Raw genomic sequence first — 24,881 nt, forward strand, 5'->3', positions numbered from 1 at the left:
TTAAAATGCTCCTTTTAATGACGTAAAGTCATATAACAGGTAATTCTGATTTTCCCAGTTTAAGTTATCATAACATTAAAGATACTTGGTTCAATTAAGAAGGGACACTGCCCATGTCTAGGATTGTGCCACTTGGCCTATATCATTCCCACTGTTTTAGAAGTCCTGGCTCAGGCAGAAAACCTCAATCTCCTCTCTTTAGGAACAGCTGTCCTAGGTACTAGAAATCTCTCTCACTGGTTTAACATTCTACCTGCCTCCCTAAGACAGACAGACTTGGACTTTTCTGGAAACTTCATCAAATCAAGAAACATTGTCAATACAAGTCCCTGGTCTACTAGGCAGAAGTCTTTCAGTAAAAAGGAAATGAGATGGTTAGTGCTGACATTTCTAAGTTACCAAGAACTTCACAGTGATTGCATTTCCCTCCCCACAGACCCGGAGATTAGTCAACAGTTCCATTTAGAATTTTCCCAAACCACATACCAAGCTACACCTTACAGATCTCACAGTCCTATAGCCATGGCTGTTTCTCTGCAGACATTGGTCAGGAAGGCAGCAACAAGAATGGGCCTGGGAAGCAGCCAAGGCTCTAGTAACAGCACCAGGCAAATGTCACCCAGGGAGCCTGCATGACAAAACACATCCAGGGCCACTGACCCAACTCCACCCAATCCACAGAGCCCAGAGGAAGGAACTCCTGTCAGTTGCTGAACTTGAGAGATAAATTCACAGTCCACAAACAAAAACTGCAGAGCTTCTGGACTTTAGGGCAATGGAGAACCACAGAGGTCTTCAAATTCTACCCTTTCAGAGATGAGGAAGCTGAGTCTGGTGCCTACTGGTCAACTTTCCTGCCCAGTCCCCAGCCAAGGGCATAACACAGGCCTATGGGTTCTAAGTGTTTCACTTGACCATACTAACAGTAAGATGATTTTCTTTTTTTTTTTTTCTTTTCTTTTCTCTTTCCTCTCCCCTCCCCTCCTCCTCCTTCTCCGACCTCCCTCCCTCCCTCCTCCTGTTCCTTCTCCTCCCCCTCCTCTCCTCCTCTTTCTTCTTTTTCTTTCTCCCGCCGCTCCCCCACCCCACTTCCTTCCTTTTAATTCTTAAAGAAAGAAAACAAAAACAAAAAGCTTTCTCCCGCTTCTGCGTGGTTGTTATTTGTATTCACATAACTGTACATAGGCTCTTATTTGTGGAACACAATGCTTTTTTAGAATGCAAAACCTCTGTTTAATGTATCTGCTAAGATTAGACACTTTGAAGATGGCTCACATTCTCATTTGGGCTCACCACATCTGAACAACTTTTAAATTGCAATACATGAAAAGAAGCAAAGTCTCACCGAGGTGGGAGAAATATTTCCAGGCTGGAGACCCATCCCTGCCAGGGTCTTGGCAAGCTCCACTGCATTTACTCCACAGTTAGGGGCCACGTTCGCTTGACATCGAATGTGTACATTCATTTTACAGACTGGAGGAACAGGAAAAGAGAAGGCCCATTCAGAAAAGAGCCAGGTCACCGTGTGCTTTCACAGAGAACTTTCACAGCCTGAAGAATTAGGACCAAGGAATTATGCAAGCTGAACAGTGTCATCTCATAAAATTACACTCAGACTTGTAACAGTTCCTGACATTTTATCTATTTCTGTTTTGTGCAGAAGCAGAAATCCTCATATGCTAAGGAACAATAGATTTCAAGTACATTTTTATCCTATCATGACTTGATGAAACACATTCATCTAAATCACAAGTAACAGTCATTGCTCACTTAACAGCGTGATCCAATATGAAGATTCAAATGTTTGTTACAGTGACAATTCACAAATAACAAAGAATAGTGTCAACTGACTATTCTTTCCCTTCTTTCTCTCAACAGTGAAATGAAAGACAGCAATCTAAATGCCACAAGACAGACCGCTGTTCAAACAGGATGGAAACGGTGTTTCTGAGAGCAGAGCCAGCCGCGATATCAAGTTTTCTGAGTATTGTTGTGGTTGGGCAGCCCTCAGAGCTCAGCCATGCATCCTGTGGGGCTGTGGTTCTGAGTTTGCAGCCTGTGGTTCTCACTGTTTTATGGCAGAAGAAAAAGGCAACTTTGCGAATGTTTAAATGGCAAGTGGAAGAAGCAAGCAAAGCCAGCCGTTCCCTGTGCTCAGGAAGCTGACTTGGGACAAGGAAGGCTCCCAGTTTCAATTAGCAGAAATAAATTTCCAGACGGAGTCTTGACATGGGCCCTGCGGATGGTAGAACCGAAGCTACGTGCAACCAATTTGTTTTACGGAGTCAGCCCATCTTTGGAAGCATGCACAACCCAGGTTTTATGGGACTTAAATTTATGCAATTTCGGAAGCCCTCTTTAAGAAAAAGAATGTTAAATGAAGCAGAGAGGGAACCTTAAACTTAACCTTCATAGCTTCATGGGAAATCCACCTCTCTCAGGTAGACTGGAATGGACCCAAAGGCCTACACTGGCCTATCAAAGCCACCTCAGGACAATGGAAACAAACATTACAGGAGCTAGGTCACTGCAGGCTTGTGGCCCTCAGGCTACCAGGGACAAGAGCAAGGGAGATGAACCCCCCTGCATGGCTCTGCACACCAGCAACAACCCAGGAAAGCAGAAAGTGACCTGCAGGCTGGATACTCACACCTAGGTAAGACCATCCAGCTGAGATCAAGCAGCACTGGGACCCCCAAACCCCCAAAATTATACATGAGCAGGCTGCTACTTTGGTTATATGAAAAAAGAATTATTAAATGGTGTTCTACAAAGGTAGAAGAATTTGCTCTTTTAAATGACATGTGATTGGTCCTTTTGTCTATAGAAGCAGGTTTGGTAAGTTCAGGCAGTAAATAGAAGTTGGCTAGTCACACACACTAAACCAGCTCTACCTCCTCCATCGCTCCCCTGGTCCAGCAACTCAGGAGGTATCTGATAAGGTTTCAGGTGCAACCCACAGTCAGATCATTATGTCTCAGTGGGAGATGACTCAAGGCCAACAGATCCCCAATTTCTTATAGGACAGAGGTAAGCGCTCACCTTCACAGAGCCTTTGTAAAGGCACCGTGCTGGGGCCAATTGGTGAGATGCAAGCCCATAACTGAAGCTACAGTGTTCTCTACTCCACCCACGCCTCCAACCTCCTTCAAAGAACTCTTGCAGGGCGGCTCCTGTTATGCTTTAACACCCCCCCTTATTTCTGGTGAGGGCATCAGACCCACTCTCTCACCAGTTACCCATCATGCAATTTTCTCTTTTGGCCATCTCACCTCCTCACCTCCTACCATCTTCCATCTCTAACCAACATCCCATTTTTCCTCTTTCAAACACCTATTTTAAAACATAATGCCTAGTCTGCACTCAGCAACAAATAGGAGATAGTTAGCCAGCTCGATCACTGAATTTAACATTTGGCCTAATGTTCTATGTTAATTTAGGGATCAGATGTAGTTCTCTTTACATGCCTGACAAGGGACGTATAATACAAAACTACTAAGATGCTAATATATAATATATCTGCAACTCTCAGTTCTAGGTCAGATACTGAGCCTACAGAATTCTAAAATCTAGACCAGTGAGGTTCCCATGAAGAAGTGGGTACCCAGAACCTCAGCATCTTACTTTTACACTGAAGTCCTTGTCGCATTATCCCCCAGAGCAGGGAGCCACAGTGATCACAGAACGTTGGCACTTTGTAGTTGTGGATGCTGAATTTGTGTGGGATGTTGATTCCAAACCTCTGTTCAGCAATCTGGGGGGAAAAAAAATCCTGAGAAGACAAGAGCTAAAATTTCATATCAACTCTTTTATAAAAACTGTAATAGGAGCCTACCAAATGCAAAGTGTTACAATGACACCTAAGCTGGGTATAATATTTTACTATACATAGTTCCCATTAATTACTCGGTTTTCATCAATCAGACTTAGCACATTTTCTAATGAACAAGACATGAAAGAAATGTGAGATGCATATTAGACCATCCACCATTTGGAGAGATAAATAGAAATTAAGATTTTCATTTCATCTTTTATATTCAGGCCACAGCTCTCTCCCTGCCAGTCCCTGCTTTTATATACAGGTATATATCGTTTCTAAAAATTCTTAAAAGGCTAGAGGAGGCCAACAGTCTTTTTACTTAGGAAGCAGCATATACAGTTAACAATGTATTTGTCAATTACATTTCATTTAACCCCAAAAATTAGCATAAGAGGACTATTCATCCTGTTTTCCGACTGTGACACCGAGAGGTTATGGGCCATCCTGAGCTCACAGAGAAGATCACTAATAGAGGCTAGATTGGGCATGCCAATCCAGGTGGTCAGCACTACAGTTGCCTCCACATTAGTAAAACTGATCCATAAAGTTTATGCCCAGCTGACCACTAATGGGTCCCTCACAAGGCAAGGCCACGCTACACAAGAACAGAAATACAAAATGCAGTAATATAAAAAAGGAAAGAAATTTCAATTCCAATACCACTCTGGGCTCACAGATTGTGGGAGGGGAGTGGGGGAGGGGAGAAAAAGAAGTGCAGAAGGAGGGTGGGAAGAAGGGAGAGAGCTCACATGCACATGTGCACATGTACACACACACACACACAAGTAGGTGTTTAATCAGCAACTAATATCCTCTTACCTTTGAATCCACTTTGTTAATATTGTTTTGGCAAGTACAGGCTGTAACAATTAGATGATGGCAGCGTTTATGGACGACACAGGTGCACACTAGGAAATCAAATCCAGCAATGATACACTCATCAGACGCTCACAGTCCACCAGTTGCAGCAGAGTCAATAAAGGCTGCACCAAGCCAGAGTGACTCGACTTGGACCTCTGTCCCATGTGGTGGCAGCCAGCACTTCCATCCTTCCTGTCTCCTTACCGTAGCCTAACAGAGACCTTCGCCCATGCTCAAACTGTCTTCAAGTTTGAGCTTACTTCCTCCTCCCCGACTTTATTCCATCCCACGCCTGCCTCCGGAGGGCTCTTCCCACAGCATCACTCTGATCCCTTCTGCCCCATGATTTAACATTTTCAATGGCATCTCGTGGCCAATCAACAGTGCTCCAATTTTCTAGCCAGGTTTCAGGTCCTCTAGAAGTTACCCCAGTCTACCTGCTGTCTTTCTTCTATGGGATCGTTTGTCCCAATACAAACTCAATTAGTTAAAATCTTTAGAACAAGTCCTCACCCTTTCCTAAACACTACTGATGTCCTTGGCTATCTCTAGGCTATTCTACCTGCCTATCAACTAACTAAATCTTAAGTTTATAAGATACAACAAAAAAAAAAAAAAAAGAAGAAGAAGAAAGGAAGCCTCTTCCACTACACATGGTGGCACACACCTGCAATCAATCCCAGCAGCTCAGGGGGCTGAGGCAGGAGGACCGCAAGTTCAAAGTCAGACTCAGCAACTTAGCAAGGCCCTAAGCAACTAAGTGAGACCCTGTCTCGAAATTAAAAATAAAAGGACTGGGGATGTGGCTCAGTGGTTAAATGTCCCTGAGTTCAATCCCTGGTACCAAAAACAAACAAACAAACCTCTTCCATGAAAAATAGCCCTCACCTGGCCCTCTTCTATACTGAAACCACCTCCTGCTCCTCTGATCTTCGACAGCCCTGAGCCTGCCCCTGACATCAAGCCTTCCACATGCAGCCTAGCTGTGCCTAGAATTCCCCACATGATGCCTTCTGCAGTGGGCTTTCAATGAATGTTTGCTGAATGTCTCAATCAACTGCCTGAATATTTCGAACTTTCTGAGTAATACTTTTTCCTTGTTTTCATCCAGATAACTGACATAGTGCAGAGGAATCGAGCTTGTCATTAAAGGATGAACACATGTGGGGAAGCAGCATAAAAATATACATCACTCTGAGGTCCCTCGAGACAGGCAGAAAGTCTTAGGATTAATCACACAAAGACAGGTGAGGCGTCAGCAAAGAGCCCTGGGTCTGAACACACACATCCAGCTTTCCCCAGGTTGAATCCTCAGGACCCCCACCCTGAAAGTGCTCAGAGAACTGACCTTTTTATACAGGGATCTCAAACTCACCCTTCAGAAACAACTTCATTTTTTAAGCTGTGTGTGTGTGTGTGTGTGTGTGTGTGTGTTTTCCTTGTTCAGCTTGGCAAGGTTTGTTAATTTTATTGATCTTTTCAAAGAACCAGCTTTGGTTTCATAGATTTCCCTATGGTTCTCCTGTTTCCAACTTCACTGATGTCTGCTCTGATTTTCTTTCTTCTGTTCTCTTTTCTCTAGTTTCCTAAGGTGAAAATTTAGACTATTAGCTTTAATCTTTCTTCTTTTCTATAATAACCATAGAAATGAAAAGTTGTACCCCATTTGTGTACAATGAATCAAAATGCAGTTTGTAAAAATAAAAAAATAAATATTTAAAAAAAATTTTTAAATTGCTATAAATGCTCATCTGAGCGCTGCTTTCACTGCATTTGCACTGTATTCCATTTCTGCTTGGTTCAAGGTACTCTTTATGTTCTCTTGAGTTTTCTCTGACACATGCATGTTACTTAGAATGTGTGGTTTAATCTCCAAATAGTTGGGGGTTGCCCAAGTATCTTTCCATTATCGAGTTCTAGTTTAATTCCATTGTGGTCTGAGAAGATGATTTATATGCTTTCTACTCTTTTACATTTTTATAGCCCAGAGTGTGGTCTCTTTTGGTGAATGTTCCTCAGGGCTTGAGAAGAATGTTTCATCTGCTGTTGTTAGATGACAACAAAATTGTTAAATATCTATTTGATCAAGTTGTGACAGTGTTGTTCAGGTTAACTACATCCCTACTCATTTTCTACCTGCTTAGTCTTTTCATTACTAAGAGGCCAAAGACTCTAACTGCATTAGTAATTTATCTATTTCCCCTCTTGTTCTATCAGGTTTTTCTGTAGGTTTTTTCTTTTTCTGGTACCAGAGATTGAACCTAGAAATGCTTAACCACTGAGCCACTATCCCAGCCCCCTTTAAAAAATATTTTATCTAAAGACAGGGTCTCACTGAGCTGCTTAATGCCTCACTTTGCTGAGGCCAGCTTTGAACTTGTGATTCTCCTGCCTTAGGCCCTGGAGCTTCTGGGATTGCAGGTGCGCATCTGGATTCTATCACTTTCTATCTCATAAATGTTAGTGCCTATATGTTACATACATGTGTATAACAGTACATAGATGGTAAGCATTGTTATGTCTTTTTGGAGAACTGACCCCATTATTATTACATAACTAAAGTCTGCTTTGTCTATGGTATACCTCTCTCCAATCAAGCATTTGGTTTTACATTCCTTAGCAAGATGTGAACAAAGAGTGATTCTCATGCTTCCTGACTAATGTTCTTTCCTGCTCCTTAAATAGCAGGTGACCCACTGAAAATCAGCCACCAAATATCCTTGCACTATAAACCAAAGAAGAAAAGAAAGAAAGTAATAAGAGAGATACATTCTAAATCACAACCTTTACACTTAAAACTCTAGTCTTGTCTATCTGGAGTTGCTTGACTTATCTTGGTATGTATGAGATAAGTGTCCCTACACATCCTAAGCTGGGGAGACCAGGCAAAAGAATGATAGTAACCTGACTTGTGAACTACCTTCTCATTTAGGACTGAACTGACAGCGTCTAGGTCAATTATTACTCTTGTAATGATTACACATTCAGTTTTTTCTAACTTTGAAAATTCAATGGAATTTTCATACATGTTAACATCAAAATTAGATCCAAGTACATCTTACTTGGTTTTTCTAAGGAAAATAATGCTTTAATTCACCTGTAGAAGAAAAAGTGAGAGTTTCTTATTTACACATAGACTATCACTTTAGGATATGAAGTATTCATTTGTCAATCATCTGCACAGTGAAAATAAAAAAGACGAGAACTGTAGGTGTGAACCACGAGATGATGCAGAAGCCAGTGGTAAGGGAGGGCCGAGCCCAGGCCGAGGCTGATCCTGGCTAGCTTAACCACCGGAGAAAGGGTTTTGTATTTCATCCAGACTCAGCTAGAATGCTAGCAAATAGGTTTTGTCTTAGAATTGTGAAAACCAAAATAAGTTTACTGTGTGAAATCACAAGATCATTAATAGCTTAGTTTTGAACATTTCTCTTATTGTTTTTAAATCAGAAAATTTAAAAAAAAAACAATTTGGATAACAGTTTTCTATTTTCTAAGAAGGTAAAGTGAAGATAGCATTGCGCTACTTCTCACTCCTATTCACAACTGAATGTGAAAAACAAAACTTTATCTTTGTATTCAAGACTCTACTCATAAAATAGCAATACTTTTTAGTACTTTCTTGTTATTGCACAGACAAAACTTTAAACACTGAAACTTAACTGGGTATCCTGGCTTTATAAATCAAAACATCTCCCTCCAAACTGCCTAAAATACAGCCAAGATCTAACCAAAACTAAGGAATTTTAACTATACAGGGGTCTCCTCTGACCTAGTTATTAGTCACAATATTAATGGAATGCATCCTGTTTTCTCTTAGCATAATCATTTTTTAACACAGGAACAAGATTAAACATGGTTTTAAAAATGTGTTCTTACCTTGGCATTGATAACCCTGTTTCCCAAATACTCCCCTGTTCAAAATAATAGAGAAAGAAATTACCATCAGTCAAACATTTCAGCAATCACCTCTTATAATTACAGTCCTTCAAAGAAAATAAATTTCATCCTCCAGTTCTTTATGAAAACACAATTTCAGGGAAGAGGCAAAAATGATGTGCTTTTTGAGCCCCTGTTGTTACTAGAAGACACAAAAGCCGCAGATGGATTAGAGGACTCTGGGTGATGGAACGATGGATAATGACCACTGCGATTCCACCCACCTCTGAGGCAATCTCCTAGGTCCTCAATAGAAACATCTGAACCTGACAGCCTCAGCCGAATAGCTCCTGCACCTTACTGCCTCACATACACATAAAGGCGACAGACAGGAAGTAAACACACGGAAGGACACAAGGAGTCCAGCACAGTTCCCTCTTCCCTGTGCCCACATCACCTCTGGAGTCCACAGGGGGGCAGAAGTGCCACTATATGCCCTTCCTGCCAGACCTTGGACTCATCTCTCCCTGATACGTTCTATGGGTGATGATGACAATCTCCTCATTTTCATTAACGAAGACTATGTTTTACAAAGCCAATCAGGCCCTCGGCCAAGTGGCTACTATCTCATTTAATCCTCATGAAATCCATGGGAGTGTGCATACATAACGAGATGGGTAAGGGCACAGGCTCCTAGGCCAGATGGTATGATCTAGAGCAAGTTGTTAACTCCTTTGAGCCATGGTGTTCTCATCTACACGGGGGAATAATGATAACAGTACCTACTTCACAGTTTATCACAAAGAGAAAACAGTTGTTAAAATGCTTAAAGTGCCTTACACTTTAAGTACTATGCAAAAACTTATTATATAAATAAAATAAGATCATTGTCTATTTTGCACATGAGGAGACAGTGGTGGGTTATATAACTTAAGTTCACCTAACCAGTTGGTGATGAGATTCAATGTCAGAGTTCATACTGTTAAACACGCACACACACACACACACACACACACACACACACACACACAATAATATATATACCAACATTTTAAGTGAGAGAGAATGTGTGTGAGTGTGGGCATGTGTCACAGGTTTTTAAGGCTGGTTAAGGAGTTAATGTTCCCTTGGGGGGAAAAATTCAGTGATATTTTCAAATAAGTTTTTATTATGAACATTAGTTGAGTTCAGAGGTCATCACCACCAAGGCCTACTGGACGAGGCAGGTCACTGAAAAGAGGGAACAGAATGGTATGACATGAAATAAAAAGCAGCTGGAGAGTCACCCTCAGGGCAAGCAATCCAGAGAGAGATGGGGTAGGACTGTGGCCAGCTATAGAGGGCAGATTCATCGGAAGGGAACGTGGTTCAAAGATGCCATAATTGCTAATTTTCAATGGAAAATGTAATATGAATTCTTTCTGAAGATTATAAACATTACAACACATTTGTAGGCTTTATATCAATAGTCCATTTAGGACCTCAAGACTCTACTCTGGATTAAAAATGCCAGAAACACCAAGTAACCCTGGGTTCTCACTGCTAAAAGGAAGAAATCCAAGTAATCATGAAAGCAAAGTCAAAGTAATTGATCAGTATTCAGAAATCACTCTGAATGAAGTGCTTCTGCCTCCATTAAAAAAAATTATTAAAGTCTACAACACTAACAGATCTCCTCTCACGCTACTACTGACCTGTCTCCCCTGCTGAGAAGCTGTGTATGTAAATTCATGCTTGTGTATATGAGGAGTGTTTCTTTTTCTCTTTCCAAATACAGTGAACATCCTTAATGCTGTCTCTAATTGAAGGTAACTACTGCTTAAATTTATTTTATGTTATAGTTTTATGTATTGGAAGGTACTGCCTCAAATCTTTAGAATTTACTTGAATTATGTTAGTCCCTAATTGCCTGGGATTAGATAAAAGTACAAGATCACTACAGGCTATTACCTTCTGCTACATACCATGAGGTTGAAGACTACTGGGTGCTTAGTTTTCTTTAACAATTAATTCCCATAACTCATCACATGATTCATGCCATCTTAAGATCAATACCATTGATTTTTTTTTCTCCCAGGCTAATTACCTAATTTATTGATTATCTCTTTATTGACCTTTTAGCTTCTTTCTCTAATTTATGTTTTCTGACCAGTTCATTAGCACCTTTACTAAAATGATTGGAAAAAGAAATAATATCTAAAACTTGGACCTGGAAATTATTGAGATCTTTTTTTTTTCCCCCCCGTGGTAATGGGGATCAAAATTACTGGGTCACCATAGTAGAAGAGGAGGCAAAAATTGAATCCTAAAAATAGTTCTTAACAATCTTGCTTTCTCCTGAAATCACACAGAACCACAGGAAGCCTCTATGGAGAAAGGGTCTGAGGAAGGCAAAGTCTGGGGGTCTCTCACCAGATGAACTCTCTGCAGTGAGAGCAGTAGGTGGGCTGCCGCAGGTATGTGGCCATAAACTTGTGTCCATTGATCTGGTGGACCCGCCTTCGCATAGCCCTCTGGCGCTTCCTGGTAAAATGTTTGAAGATTCGGTCTCTCTGGAGAGTGGCTGTATATTAAAATAGAGGGGAAAAAAGAAAAATGCGTGAAGAATCTAGACATACTACATGAGAAAGTCCAGCAGTTCAAATACTTCCCCAATTTTTTGTTCATTCAAGATTCAGAACATTTTGAAAAAAACACCTTACTTTCCTAATAACCTGGGGACTCTTCAATTTTGGATTAGACCTACATGAGATCCCAGTGACTGATGATAACTGGCTATTCTGGGCCAATCCCCCAGCAGAGACCACGAGTTTCCCAAGGATCCAATGCTGCACTGCGGACAGCAACATGGCCTACAAGACTCGGCCTAGATGATTGGGTCTCGTGAGCATCTGTGGACTCTAACGGCTGCGGGTGAAGGAGTTTCTCATTGCTCTTCCTCTTGACTTCTGGTGACCTCACAAACTGAATGAGGGAACTGCCCACAGCACAGGCCCCCAGAGCTGTGCCCAAAAGCAGTCGGTACAAAACCACCTCTGTTACCCCGGACTGTAGAAAGCAACCTTGGGCAGACCAAAATTTTCTAACCTCCAATTTTTAAAACAGTGGCTTCTAATCTGAAGACTCTGGAAACTGTGCACTTCATAAAGACAGTAAATTATGTCTTCTATATCATTATGCTCGAATTTTTCCAATGCAGGGACTTACGATTAATAAAACAAAACTTACATTGTTGAAAATGCTTTTAAGTAAATCACTGATACAAAAAGGAGATTTAAAGAATCATAGAAGAAAAATCTGCTAATAAATTTTAAAACCTGGAATAAATAGAACTTTTTTTCTTTTTTTAATTGACTTAATTGTACAACTTTAAGGGGTAAGTGCCATGTTTCAGTACATTTATATATTGTGAATTTATCAACTTAGGACACTTAAGGTCATCCATCATTTCAAACATTTATCATATATTTGTGAAGAGGGCATTAAAAACCCTCTCTTCCAGCCATCTTGAGTTACATGGTACAATATCATTAATTATAATTTCCCTCTGTGCAATAAAACACCAGAACTTATTCTTCCTCTTTGGCAGTGACTTTGTACTCAATTTCTAAAATAATCTCAAATACAAGTTAGGGAGGAAATTTCATAAAATGAAGAAAACACAGAAAAATATTATACTCCTAGAATGGGATAAGGATAACAGAAATCCAAAGCCTAAAGACACACCTATCTGCAACTTAAAAAATTTAAAGTTCTATTTGGCAAAAGACACAAAGCAGAAAGCTGAAAGAAACAAATTGGTGAAAAAAGAATTTGCAATATGTGAGAAAGGGTTACTATTTATAATGTGTAAAAGTCCATAAGAAAAATAGTAAATGATCCAGGAAAAACAGATGAGAAAACATAAAGAAAAATTCATAAAACCATAAACACAATAGCCAATACACATGCCAGGACCTCAGATTCCATCCAAGATGAACATTTAAGAACCAGGAGCTAAATCAGCTTCTACCTCTAAAATGAACAAATATTACAAGGATTGCTAAAGTGCCCATTTTGACCAGAGTTGGTAGGAGTATAACTGGGCTGCGGTCCTGACCCAGCCACAGTGGCTATTTTCCTTGCCAAGCCTCAGGGTTTCCACCTACAAACCAAAGGGGTGTTGTTCTCCTGGGTTTTTTCCAAGGAATGACAGAGGTAACACATTTAAAGTGCATAGCACAAAACCAAGCACATTAAAAAACTGTAGCTATTTCAGGAATAATTTTTGGAGGCCAATTTGACAACAGATGTCAAAGTTTTAAAAGTGCATTTCCTTTCATTCAGCAATCAACTTGAAGAAGTTTTGTTTCTACAAAAATACCAGTAAACAGGAACATATATGCAGTCCAGGTGTCAATGGCTACATTCTTTTACCAGTGAAAAGCAGGATCAATAGGGTGCAATGGCATACCTGTAGTCCTCAGTATTCTGGAGGCTGAGACAGGAGGACTGCTTAAGGCCAGCTGTTCAAGGCCAGCCTGGGCAATACAGCAAGATCCTGTCTCTCTCACACACACAAGTAGGATCGACATTAGAAATTCCAGGGAACAAAATTCAGGAACAGACAAATGAATTTGGCTAAGGAAAATAATGTCTTCAGAGGCTCCAGCGTGCTTAAAATTGTACCTGCTTCACTTTGCATTTGGGGTATGTTCCAACTGTGGCAAGCTTCCTGATTACTTTCATTCTTAGGTTTCCTGTCTTAAGAACATAAACTAGATCCTTGTCCTCAGTCACATGAAGGTAGTGTCATAAACAAAACTTCTGACAGGTTCCTAAAATGTTGGACAAGGGTCATATAAGAACAGAAGTCACCACAGTGCACTGGTCTCCTCCATGACATCTCCAGAACTCATTTAGTAAGCCCAAAGTAAGCACGTTTTAATCTTCGTTGGTTGGTAGGTGATAACATTAGATATCATCCCATATCTAGCCTACTTCATTACCAGCCTGAGTGAGACCCAGCTTAATACTGGCCAAAGCAAGACTAGTATTGAATTAATAAACACTTGTCATACCTAAATGCAAATTAAATTCTCCCTGGGGTCTAATTACCAAGAACTTACTCATTTAATCCTTTAATACTATAAAGATCAGCTGAAAGGTCAGTTCACTTGCATTTTTTAATATTTCATGAATTGAATCCTATTTTTTTCCTTAGTAGCTATTGCCATAGCAGTATCACAACCTGTGAAGTGTCCAGTTGATTCCTTCTGGACAGAAGGATTTAGAAAGATCTTGTAGCTGTTCACCATGCTGCTCATGTCTTGACACCTTCGCTCCTGCTTTCAGCCCTTCCTGGAAAACTCTTCCCTTGTTTTCCACCTAATGAAGGTAGACTGATCTTTAGCCTATCTGCCTCAGCGGCCACCTCCAAATCCTGAGCCAGGTGAAATGCTCCTAACCTGTTCCACGGCAGCCTGGGAGTGTCCCTCCAGTCTTTCCCCTTACCCCACCATCCTGTAGGCCACCTCTCCTTCACCTCTGCCCCAGGTGCCTCCCACACACCCCACACAGCCACAGCCTCTAAAGTTCACTTTTTTTCTTCTGCATTCTTTTGCACACATGCCTTATTGTGTTTAAAAAGCAAACACACACTCATGCACACAGTCACACACACCTAGGAATTTGCAAGACATTGGGTCACATATAAAATCAAGTCCCCACTGGCTTCCCTTGTCACTGTTTTCTTGACTGTCACCACTGGCAGTAAGAAAGTACTCTCCCAATGCACTGTTCACCCAGCTACAGACTAGAACCCACTTCACTATCGGAATGCAGCGGGTGCTTCCTCATTGCACTGGCCTCCTGTTTGCTTAGGACTCAGTTAAAAGAAATATAAAAAGACTATTTAATCCTGTTGTGCCTTCAACCATCCAGGGCTTGCAGAAATCTTTCAGATCACATTTTAATCGGACACGTCAGGCAACCCTAACATGCTTTGCAGCCAAAACTTGCATCACAACTTCTGCTTGGCTTGGAGGAGCCCCATGCTCCTAAGAAAATAGGAAGCTGGCTGAGCCCCAACAAGGAAATTCACATTCCAGTCTCCAGAGGTCAGCAGCCCTGCAGACCATCTGTCTCTCCAGGAGTTGGTTCTTAGGAGCCATCCCATTGACAGGGTGCAGAGGAATCATGTGGATATAATGAAGATTAACCATTCTTAACTAAAATTCTATTTCATAAAGATTGATTTTAAGAACTTTATAATGCTCAAGTGACTAGGAGTCACCAAACTATCCCGGGTTAGTTTTCACATGCAAAAGTACCAGACTAAAAGTGTTGCTGTATGAGGCTTTGAGATAATACTGTTTTAACTTTATCTCAATAAATAGCAAATACTTCACTCTTGTGAGTCTTTTGTTCTACCTAACCAAATTTAAGGTTTTATGTTCCAGCAGCAGAAACAGGTATTTGAAACATTCCGATGTGGGACAATAACAGGGATCATAATTCCTTATTTTAAAATCATAGAAAGCAAGTTAAATCAGAGAGAAAAAAATTGTGAGATGGCATTTCATTTCCAGAATTACTGACATAAAATGCATAAAGGAAATAACTTTGATTCTATGTAAAACACAATGTAACTCTGTTAAGCTGAATTTGCTTAATTGCACTGTGGTCTGGCCCACTCCATGGCTTGTCTTTAAAGAGCTGTACAGAGAAAGACCAAGGCCATTCTAACCACGGGCAGGGTGGGACAGTGCAGTGGCTGAGGCACTGGGATCTGTAGCATGGGTGTGAGTCCTGCTTCTCTTCCTTATAATCTGAGTGACCTTGGGCAAGTTGTTCGATGTCCTATGCCTCAGTTTCCTCATCTGTAGAACAAGAAGGATATGTCCTTCATAGGGTCATTTTGAGGACTCATGGGTTAATAACTATATCACAATTGCAAAAGTACCTGCCAGGTGTTAATTGTTACCTATTACAATGGTTGTTAAAAACCTTACCTCACATTACCAGGCAGTTCTAGAAACAGAAAGGATTTTTAATTTAGTGTCTAATTGTCTGGAAGAAGAATGAATACCTAGGAAATCAATACTTAGAGAAGTTAAATGACATGTCCAAGATTCATCTAGCTAACCAGGGCCAGAAACAGCATGGGGCTCTTGCATTCTTGCATTTAACCCAGGGCTCTCTGGGTAATATCATACCGCATTGTGCCCTTTACTAACACAATGACTCGCAATTAGACTCTCTGGGTCTCCTGCTATCCCTGGAAAGTAATACATTTTCTGGAAACAGAAACTAACAGGAAGGTTCAGTGAGGTCAAGCAGCTGATGATACAATTGGGGACGCCAGACTCTGTGTACTATTGCTGCACCACTGAGTAATATTATCAAATGTCTTTTTTTTTCTTCTTCCTGAGATAGTTGTTTTATCATTTGTTGCACATGGGAGAGAACTGTGAGAAAAACAAACAGGAAAATCACAGAGTTAAGTAAATGTTACTAGTCCAGAAAGAACCAGAAAGTATTATGCTTATTTATGCCTCCAAAATACATCTCTGAAGGTAATGAGATAACACAAGAGAATTTTGCTTCCCATGATCAGACACACAGAATAAACCCACCATCTGATCACAGAGCTGTTGGCATAAAGAACGTGCAAAAAAAAATGTAAACGTGGGTGATCCCTGTTTGAGACAATGATATAAACAGAAAAAGACCAGAACACGTATCAAGCAAATCTAAAAGATAAACCAGTCTTTATGACAGGCACACACCCACCAGCATGTGGGAGCATTTATTGGATGTAGTGTGAAGAAAAAAGTCACAGGAATTACATATCTAGGCCTCTGACTGACTCCAGAGGACTTCATAAAGGACTGATAGGAGCAGTTGGAGAGGAGGAAAGAGAAATTGGCAAACTAGGATAGAGACCAGGTTCCAGGATTTGGAGCCAGCACCAGCAATCAGGGTGGCACTGAAGGTTTTGGTATTTATAAGTGGCAGCAAAGGCCCCCCAGAATACTGAGTAGCACAGAATCATCTATGCTTCTTGGAAGGAGCTTAACTACATAACTCACAGTAATTTCCAAATTGGGATAGAGGATTAGACTCACATTTTCTGAGACCCAACTCTACAGGAGGTACACAAAGATGTTCTGCAAAGTTTGGGCTCCCCAGATGAACCTCCACCCACACACACTTATCCTACTGTGAACTGATGGACTGCTGTCATTGGCAAGGGGAGAAGAGGAAGACAATTTGTCACCATCCTGACTCTTCAGTAGGACTCAGTCAAGCCCATTCTCACCCACCTCTGCAGCCTCCTCTGCCAACATGGTACCGAAGTTTTATCAAGAGCCATAGGAAAAGCCCCTGGCCACACTGTTATGAGAATAGGGTCCTGACTTCTCACCATCCTCTTCTAACCTGCTTCCCCTCTGGGATCTGTACCAACTCCAAAGTACAAACTCTCCCCATGTCAGATCTTGAAGAAAGGAGTCTGGGCTCCAACCATAGCAGCTGGTTCCCCACACTCCACAATTTCTTTTTCTTCAGTGGCCCTTCCCTTCCACCCAGTCTTTAAGTTGCATTTCTCCTGAGTTCTCTGCACACCATCCTCCCAGTCTTTCTGGATGTCCACTCATCTCTTCAGGGACTCATACATTCTCTTGACTTCTAACAACTGCCTAAACATTGACAACTCCTAAATACGCAGCTCCAGTTCTGGCTTCTAGCCACTAACCTTATTACTAATTTGCTTCCCAGTATCCCTTTAACAACTCCCCAAATTACTTGATATTTGATGGGCTGAGCCCCTGTCCCCACATCTTTGGCCCACTCTTCCTCCTTCAATATAAGACCAATGTTCTTGGAGTCATCCAGACAAAACTCATAAGAGACATCTTCAGATCCTTTTTCTCCTACTGTTTGTGGATCCTGTTCTGCTCCATCTACATGTACCATCATTTAGATTTCCTTAGCAGCAGTTTAAGACAAGCAATTAAATTGCAAGTAAAGTCAGCACTGAGTGTATAGGTTCCATATCCATAGATTCAGACAACCTCAGATCAAAGCTATTAGAAAGAAAAAATGCATCTGTAATGAACATGCACAGGATTTTTTGGCCAAACAGCACAACACGTACAGGATTTTTTTCCCTAAACAACACAACTACTATTTACACAGCATTTGCACCGTATTTAGTATTATAAGTAACGTAGATAATTTAAACTATACAGGAGGAGGTGTGTAGATTACATGCAAATTCAACGCCATTTTGCATAAGGAATTGAGTGTCCATGGATTTTGGTATCCGTGGGAGATCTTAGAACAAATCCTCCACAGATATCAAGAGTTAGTTACAATTTATTTGGGAAATAATTCCAAGAAGTAACAAATGGTTACAGAAGTAACAGAAGGAAAGAAAGGAAACCCACAAAAATATACCACTGGACAGGTTTCCAGCGTGAGCAACCAATACTCAACCCCTTTGGGCATCTCAAGGAGTTGGTGGAATATAATCAGAGGAGGAAGAAACTATATCTTTCCCCTCCAGCTCCCACTCACCATCAGCTGATGATGGCTGCGGAGGAAGGCAGGCACCAATTCCCCTGCATTTCTAGTCTTTTATGGACTGAGAGGAAATAGGGGTGAAGCATCCATATCTGCTACAGTAGCACAGTGATACTTACCCTGGTCCTTATTTCTTACTTATATTCTACTGCCATACATATTTTCTGTAAGTTCCTTGAAGCTCTTTGTGGACTAAAGTTTAGGTAGAACATTTTTACAATAATAATCTTTATTATTGTACCTTCTCTTTTCTGCATACATAATTTAATGACAGAAATTCCCTCCCATTCTCTATCATTCATTGTAAAAACCCTACAGTTCCCTTCTGTAAAAATGTTAAAAATTCCTACCTCTTCCCCTGATTTCACCCACGAAGAGACTTCCAACTACCACTTCTTCATCCTTTGCTTTTTAAAAAAGGAAAATTAAACATTCCTCAGTAAATCATTCCCACAAGGTTTCAGGACAATGGGGAAAAGAGCTTCTCTTCCACCAAATTTGGATTGGAGCCAGGCTCGGTGGTGCATGCCTGTAATCTCAGTGGCTTGGGAGCTGAGGCAGGAGGTTCAAAGCCAGACTCAGCAAGAGTGAGGTGCTAAGCAACTCAGCTAGACCCTGTCTCTAAATAAAATAAAAATAGGGCTGGGATGGGCTCAGTGGTCGAGTGCCAATGAGTTCAATCCCCAGTAACCCCCCAAAAATGTTTGGATTGGACCACTTGGGGATACATCCTTGGGATTACTCTCAGTTATTTCATTGGGAAAATATGTCAGAACAGTGGCCCTTTCAGCTCCAAGCTTAAGTTAGATCATGCATCTTGGTTTTATATGCTTCAAGAGGTAAGCCTTGTCTAATTATCCAAAATTTTTTCTTACATCCTTCATTACTAAATTTAACTGGAGAGAAAATACCCTACTCAAGAACTCCTGTTTTTCTGACAACTTTATACTTGTAATTTAAGAGGACGATGTGACCGCACGGTGATGTTGGTCGGGAGAGCACAGGTAACATACGAGATCTCTTTTTCCTCTTTTGTCTTTGTCCTTGTTTATAAAGATAATATGTGATCACTATGGAAAATGCAAATGACACAAAAAACTATGAAAAAAAGTTTCCTTTTAAAGACCATCTTAAACCTTACTATAAAATAATCCCTGAATAGCTTGGTAAACATGCCAAACATACACACTCTACAGACACAGTTTTAAATTAAGGATGTCATATTATGTGTGCAGCTTTGCCAACTATGTACCCTAAACATCTTTCCATGTCCTTTGAAAAGTTACTGCTTCTGTTCTTAATAGCTAATACTGAAGTCACCATTTAATCAGCATATTTTACAAAATGAGCACACACCATAATTTCAAAGAAATCCAATAGCATGAGCAGGTCTGCCCATGGAAGTCAGCTTCCCTTGGAAATCTGCGTGTTTTTCTCATTCACTTCAAGTGTAGGGACTGCTTTCTCCTCCCCCACCCCAGCCTCCAAGCCCAGGTTGGTCTTCCTTCCTCACTTAAAAAAAAAAAAAAAAAAATTCTTACACAAACAACCTGTCCAACCAAAATCTTTTCCAGATAAACATGTGTTTCCTGCTGAGAACTAAAAGAATCCTGCCCTTTAGTTTGGCTTATTCCATTTCCCTTTCAATTTTTTTTTTTTTTTTTTTTTTTTTCTTTCTCTTCCACTAGTAGATTTCTAAGGTCCCTTCTGAGCTCTCAATTTCTGGGTTTATGATTTTGGAAAAACCTTGCAGGATCTTAGCCATGAGGAGCATGATGCCCAATCATTTCCCTCTCAACCACATAGCTGGAATGAAGCAAGGCTGGCTCCCTCCTGTGGCTGATTCATGGGCGTTTTTAAAACTGCTGCCCTGCTACTCTCTGCAAAGACAAATTCAAAACCCAACACAGAAGGTAAAAAAATACTTTTATCACACACCAAATTTCCTGCAGCACTAACTCGAGGGTTTGAACCCTCTGTTACTTTTAATTTTTTTTTTTTTTTTAGTTGTAGATGAACCCAAGCTCTTCATTTTTATGTGGTGCTGAGGATCGAACCCAATGCCTCACATAAGCGAGGCGAGCACTCTTTACCACTGAGCTACAACCTCTGCCTCCTCTTACTTTTTGTTGATAGTTTTTTGTAAAAAAAAAAAAAAAGCAAAAAGTTGCTTTAATCAAATATTATTTATATTATATGGTTATTTCCTGTCAGAAATTAACTCAAAAGCATATATCTTGGCTGCCAGGTTGGTATTTTGCTTATTTGTTGGACAATCTCATGATGGCTTAAATAGAAACAAAATAAAATTTAAAAAAGATGAATAAATTAAGCTTGTTTGGTTTTCTTTAAAAACTAGGGCTGTGGCTCAGTGGTTGAGTGCCCCTAGGTTCAATCATCCCTGGTATCTTTAAAAAAAAAAAAAAAAAAAAAAAAAAAAAGCAGTATAAAGAAGGTTTGATAGTGACAGGGATTGAACCTCTAATGAAAGTAGATTTTTGGATATGCAATGAATTCCTCTCTATGATCCAGTATTGTTTTCCCTCTGCTACTGGAAAGAGCACATTCCACTCACTGGTCAAGGACAAATGGATTCTCTTAAAGTCCATTCCCAGGGTTTTTTTCTCTGTTTCCATACTAACCCAGCTTAGAGCCTTAGGTAAGAGTTTATGCTTTTCTAGAAAGTAGATGATACATTCACCACCATACACACACACACGAATAAACAAATAACTGGACAAGAAGTGAAAAATGACTTCATCTTCTGTGGCACTTTTGGTACCAGCTCAACACAGCACCTTAACAAAAGTCTGGCTATTTGCGGTTTAGTCCAGAGGTTTACTATAATTTAGTAAACACATAGTCTAAATGCACAATAAGGGTCCCTGCTGAGAAATGAAGAGCAACAGACTTCTCAACCCTGTTGTCACTGAATTCACATATTACTTCTGAGGCCAGAAGATACTGTGCCATATTTGGGGCACTAAGTAGCAGACCATTTTTTTTGCTATGACTGGTCCCAATATAGTCCCTCTCCATCCTATACTAATCCAACTGACATTGACTAGGTTCTAGACATGGTGATGGAAAGCAGGACTCCAAAGATGAGCAAGATGTAGTTTCTTCATTACCACTGAAAGTCTAACGTCAGAGACAGGCTGCACATGGCTGTAACTATTCTCAGTAAAAGTTCCCATGGTAGTGCCGAAGGGCAGGAGCCTTAACCAGACGGGGTCATCCAAGAGTGGTTTCTCCGAAGGAAGACAATGAAGCCACAAAACAGTGATAGCTTCAGAACAGGTGAAAAGGAAGTAGTGCAGAATGAATGAAGACGTGTCATAAAAAGAGTAATACCATCTCCTGGAATTAGGAGACCATAGGGTCAGGTTGACCTAGTCGCCTTATCACCTAGCAGCTGCATCACTATCCTTACACACTTACCAAAGCATACCTTACCAAAGGTCTATTATCTACCAGGTCCCAAACACCAAGTGTTGAGGGGAAGAGTACTCCAAGAAGATTCTCAAAGCAGTATGCTGGGCGCGGGGAAGAAACCACTGGCCTCCCATTGATTTCTCGTTTTCTTCATTTCAATTTTGTGGATATTTTAGTGTTTATAAAATATGTAGTAAGTAATATAAATATGTATAATTTACAAGAAAATATACACAATATTGGAGAACATACTCAACAGTTGACTGGATGCAATACATTCTAGCTGGAGTAACAGGCTACCAAGAGATGAGAGGCACCAAGCGCCCAAAGCCAGGTGCCATCCACAGTGTTAGAGGGAAGTAAGGGGCAGGCACAACCCCAGGGGCTGGGGTGGTGGAGAGAAGCTCCATGGAGGAAGGGTGGGCTTAGGCCAAGATGAGTAGAGAGATTTGGGGGAGACGGGGCGGACCATAAGCCCAGCTATATCAGTGTTGGGAAACACCTGGAAAAACCAACTTCTTGGGGCTGGGGTTGTGGCTCAATGATAGAGCACTTGCCTTGCATGCATGGGACACTGGGTTTGAACCCCAGAACCACATAAAAATAAATAAAAATAAAATAAGGGTATTGTGTCCATTTAAAAGAATTTAAAAAAAAAAAAAGAAAAAAAACACAACTTCTCTACTACAAGTCTTCCCACAGTGTGGCAGGACAGATGCTGAGGACCCTGACATGGAGACAACAGAAGCTGGGCATCTTCAGGACAGGCTAAGAAATCAAACTTTACCCTGTGGGCAGGAGGGCCCCGGGAAACATGTGATCCCTCTGGGCCTTATGGTAGGCTTTCTCTGGAAATGGAAAAAGCCAAGCTAAACAGCCAGTAGAGTTCCTCCTAACTCTGAGGAGAATTTGTGTGACCAGCAAAACTGCTTTCAAGAATGAGGGTAAAATCAAGATGTTTCAGAAAACTGAGAGATGTCACCACCAAATACCTTCACTAAATAAAGGGTGTACTTCAAAGAGGAGGAAAATGATCCTCGAGGGAAGGGCTGAGCTACTTAAGAAAATGGTGAGTTTAAAAAAAAATTAAACATGTGAGTGAATACAAACAATGATCGAATAAGTTGGTAGCAATGTCTAATAAGGTTTCAAAAGAAAAAACATCAAACTACCAAAAAATTACACATAAACCAGGAAGAATGTGACCAGAATTAAAAGCATTCTAAGATTCTTACATTGGTTAGTAGAGGGTAAAGCAGTAGTAAGTTGGTTACATAGACCTGTTAAAATTCCAGGTATAACTACTTGAAAAAGGTTGTACCTTACAAACTAGAGGGGGATAGGGGGATAAAATTGGTTGAGTGAGTGGGGTAGGGAGACTCTCAGTCAAATTTTTAAAAAAATTTTTGTAGTTGTAGATGGATAGCATGCCTGTATTTCTTTCTTTTATGCGTATTTATTTATGTGTCAGTCAACTTTTTAAAAAGATCTGCTTGCTATTTATAAGATACACATCCAAATCACAGAAAAAATTGAAACAAAGTAAAGAGTGAAAGAGAATACAAAGAAAACACGGGCCAAAAGAAATGCAGAGTAGCAACATTATGGTCAAATAAAATACAGTATGGGAAAAACAGTATTACTAGAAATAAATAGATATGATAACATAATAATGAAAGGTTTATTCCACCTGGAGACCATAACAGTATATCTGTATATATTTAAGAGCATAGCTTTAAAATAGTCAGGTGTGGTAGTGCATGCCTGTAATCCCAGTTATCAAGGAGGCCAAGGCAAGAAGATTGCAAGTTCAAGGTCAGCCTCGACAATTTAGCAAGACCTGTCTCAAAGTGAAAAAAATTAAGAGAGCTGTGGATGCGGCTTAGTGGTACAGAACCCCTGTATTTAATCCCCAGTACCACAAGATAATAATAACAAATGATATAAAAAAAATTACTCTGCATTTATCTATTATTCTCTGAAGAAATGAGAGGAATTATAGGATGATATTCTCTTTTCCACTCATCCTCCCTGGCCCATTCTATGGAAAATGTTGCAAAATTCCTATTCTTTTATCCATCAGTTTGAAATGATACCATGGTTGGCATTTTTCCATTCAAGGAGGTATGTTTTCTCTTAGGTAACTACCCTAGAAAAGAATTGTCAGGTCATTTAGTTCTGTAAAAAATTGCTAGACCATTTTTTACAGTGGTTGTACCATTTTGCACTCTTGCCAATAATATGAAAAATCCTAGCGCTCTGCAGTCTCACCAACATCTAGTGTTGCTGGTCTGTCCATTGCAGCCACTACCATGATATTTTATTGTGGTTTGAATTTGAATTTCTCTAATTCCTAAAATCCCTGAGCATGTTCTCCTGTGCTTACTGATTATTCATATTTCTTCTTTTGAGATGATGTCTGTTCAAATCTTTTGCTCTTATGAAACAAAATGAGTTGTCTTTCATTTAAACCACGACTGTCTTGTATAACTTTTTTTGTTTGAAGACTTTAGCAACATTTTCCTGTTGAGAAAAGAAACATATGCCTCTTCCACTGAGTGTGAAGAATTTATAAACACTCGCCATTTGTCCTTGAAAAACAGTAAACGCACTTCTATAGGTTTCAATCTGAGCCTGAAGTTTACAAATTCATCCCTTGATGTGAACATAGTCGTTCTGAACAAAGAGGCCTAAAGATCCCTGTACTCTTTCTGGTCTCCAAGTCTACTTTATTATTATTATTTTTTTCATATTTGTATTGAATGAGCTGGTAGGAGCCAGTTTTACTTGATTTGTAAGGAATGCAGTTTTTTGTGTTTCCTACTATTCCCCAGATGAACTGGAAACTTGTGTAACACTATAGGAGCGCTAAAACAATCAGAAGATAATTCCCTCTTACTTTGAGTTTGCTTTTTTTTTATTATTTACTTTTTTATTTTTTACAGGCTGCATTTTGATTCACTGTACACAAATGGGGTCCATCATTTCTTTCTATGGTTGTACATGATGTAGATTCATACCATTTGTGTAATCACACATGTACATAGGGTAATGATGTCTGTCTCAGTCCACCATCTTCCATACCCCACCTCATTTCCTTCTACATAATCTAAATTTAACCTTTGCCTTGAACCCGGAATACAGGATAATGGAATGTGAACTAGGGTATTCAGAAGTCCTTAAACCATCTAAGTGAAAAAGGAAAAGAAAGAAAGAAAAAAAAAAAAAAAACTATAGTTCCTGAAAGTTTTACTTCACCTCCTCTAAAAGAGTATTTTAAAGACAGAAAGGGCTGGTTAAAATATATATATTTAAGTTT

At 40.2% G+C, this 24,881-nt stretch overlaps 1 protein-coding gene across 1 annotated transcript in view; it reads right to left on the reverse strand.

The window, feature by feature from the left end:
• The window catches only part of PRKCH (protein kinase C eta), a 228,341-nt gene that overhangs the window by 99,817 nt on the left and 103,643 nt on the right, over window positions 1-24,881 (reverse strand). The window contains exons 3-7 of the mRNA XM_079125830.1: window positions 10,973-11,123; window positions 8,561-8,595; window positions 4,640-4,728; window positions 3,625-3,754; window positions 1,346-1,473 (exon numbers count right to left, since the gene is read on the reverse strand). Of these exons, the coding sequence (XP_078981956.1) occupies window positions 1,346-1,473; window positions 3,625-3,754; window positions 4,640-4,728; window positions 8,561-8,595; window positions 10,973-11,123 (533 nt within the window). The remainder of the gene's footprint in view (window positions 1-1,345; window positions 1,474-3,624; window positions 3,755-4,639; window positions 4,729-8,560; window positions 8,596-10,972; window positions 11,124-24,881) is intronic.

Source organism: Sciurus vulgaris, assembly GCF_902686455.1.
Source record: "Sciurus vulgaris genome assembly, chromosome: 2".
Classification (NCBI taxonomy): domain Eukaryota; kingdom Metazoa; phylum Chordata; class Mammalia; order Rodentia; family Sciuridae; genus Sciurus; species Sciurus vulgaris.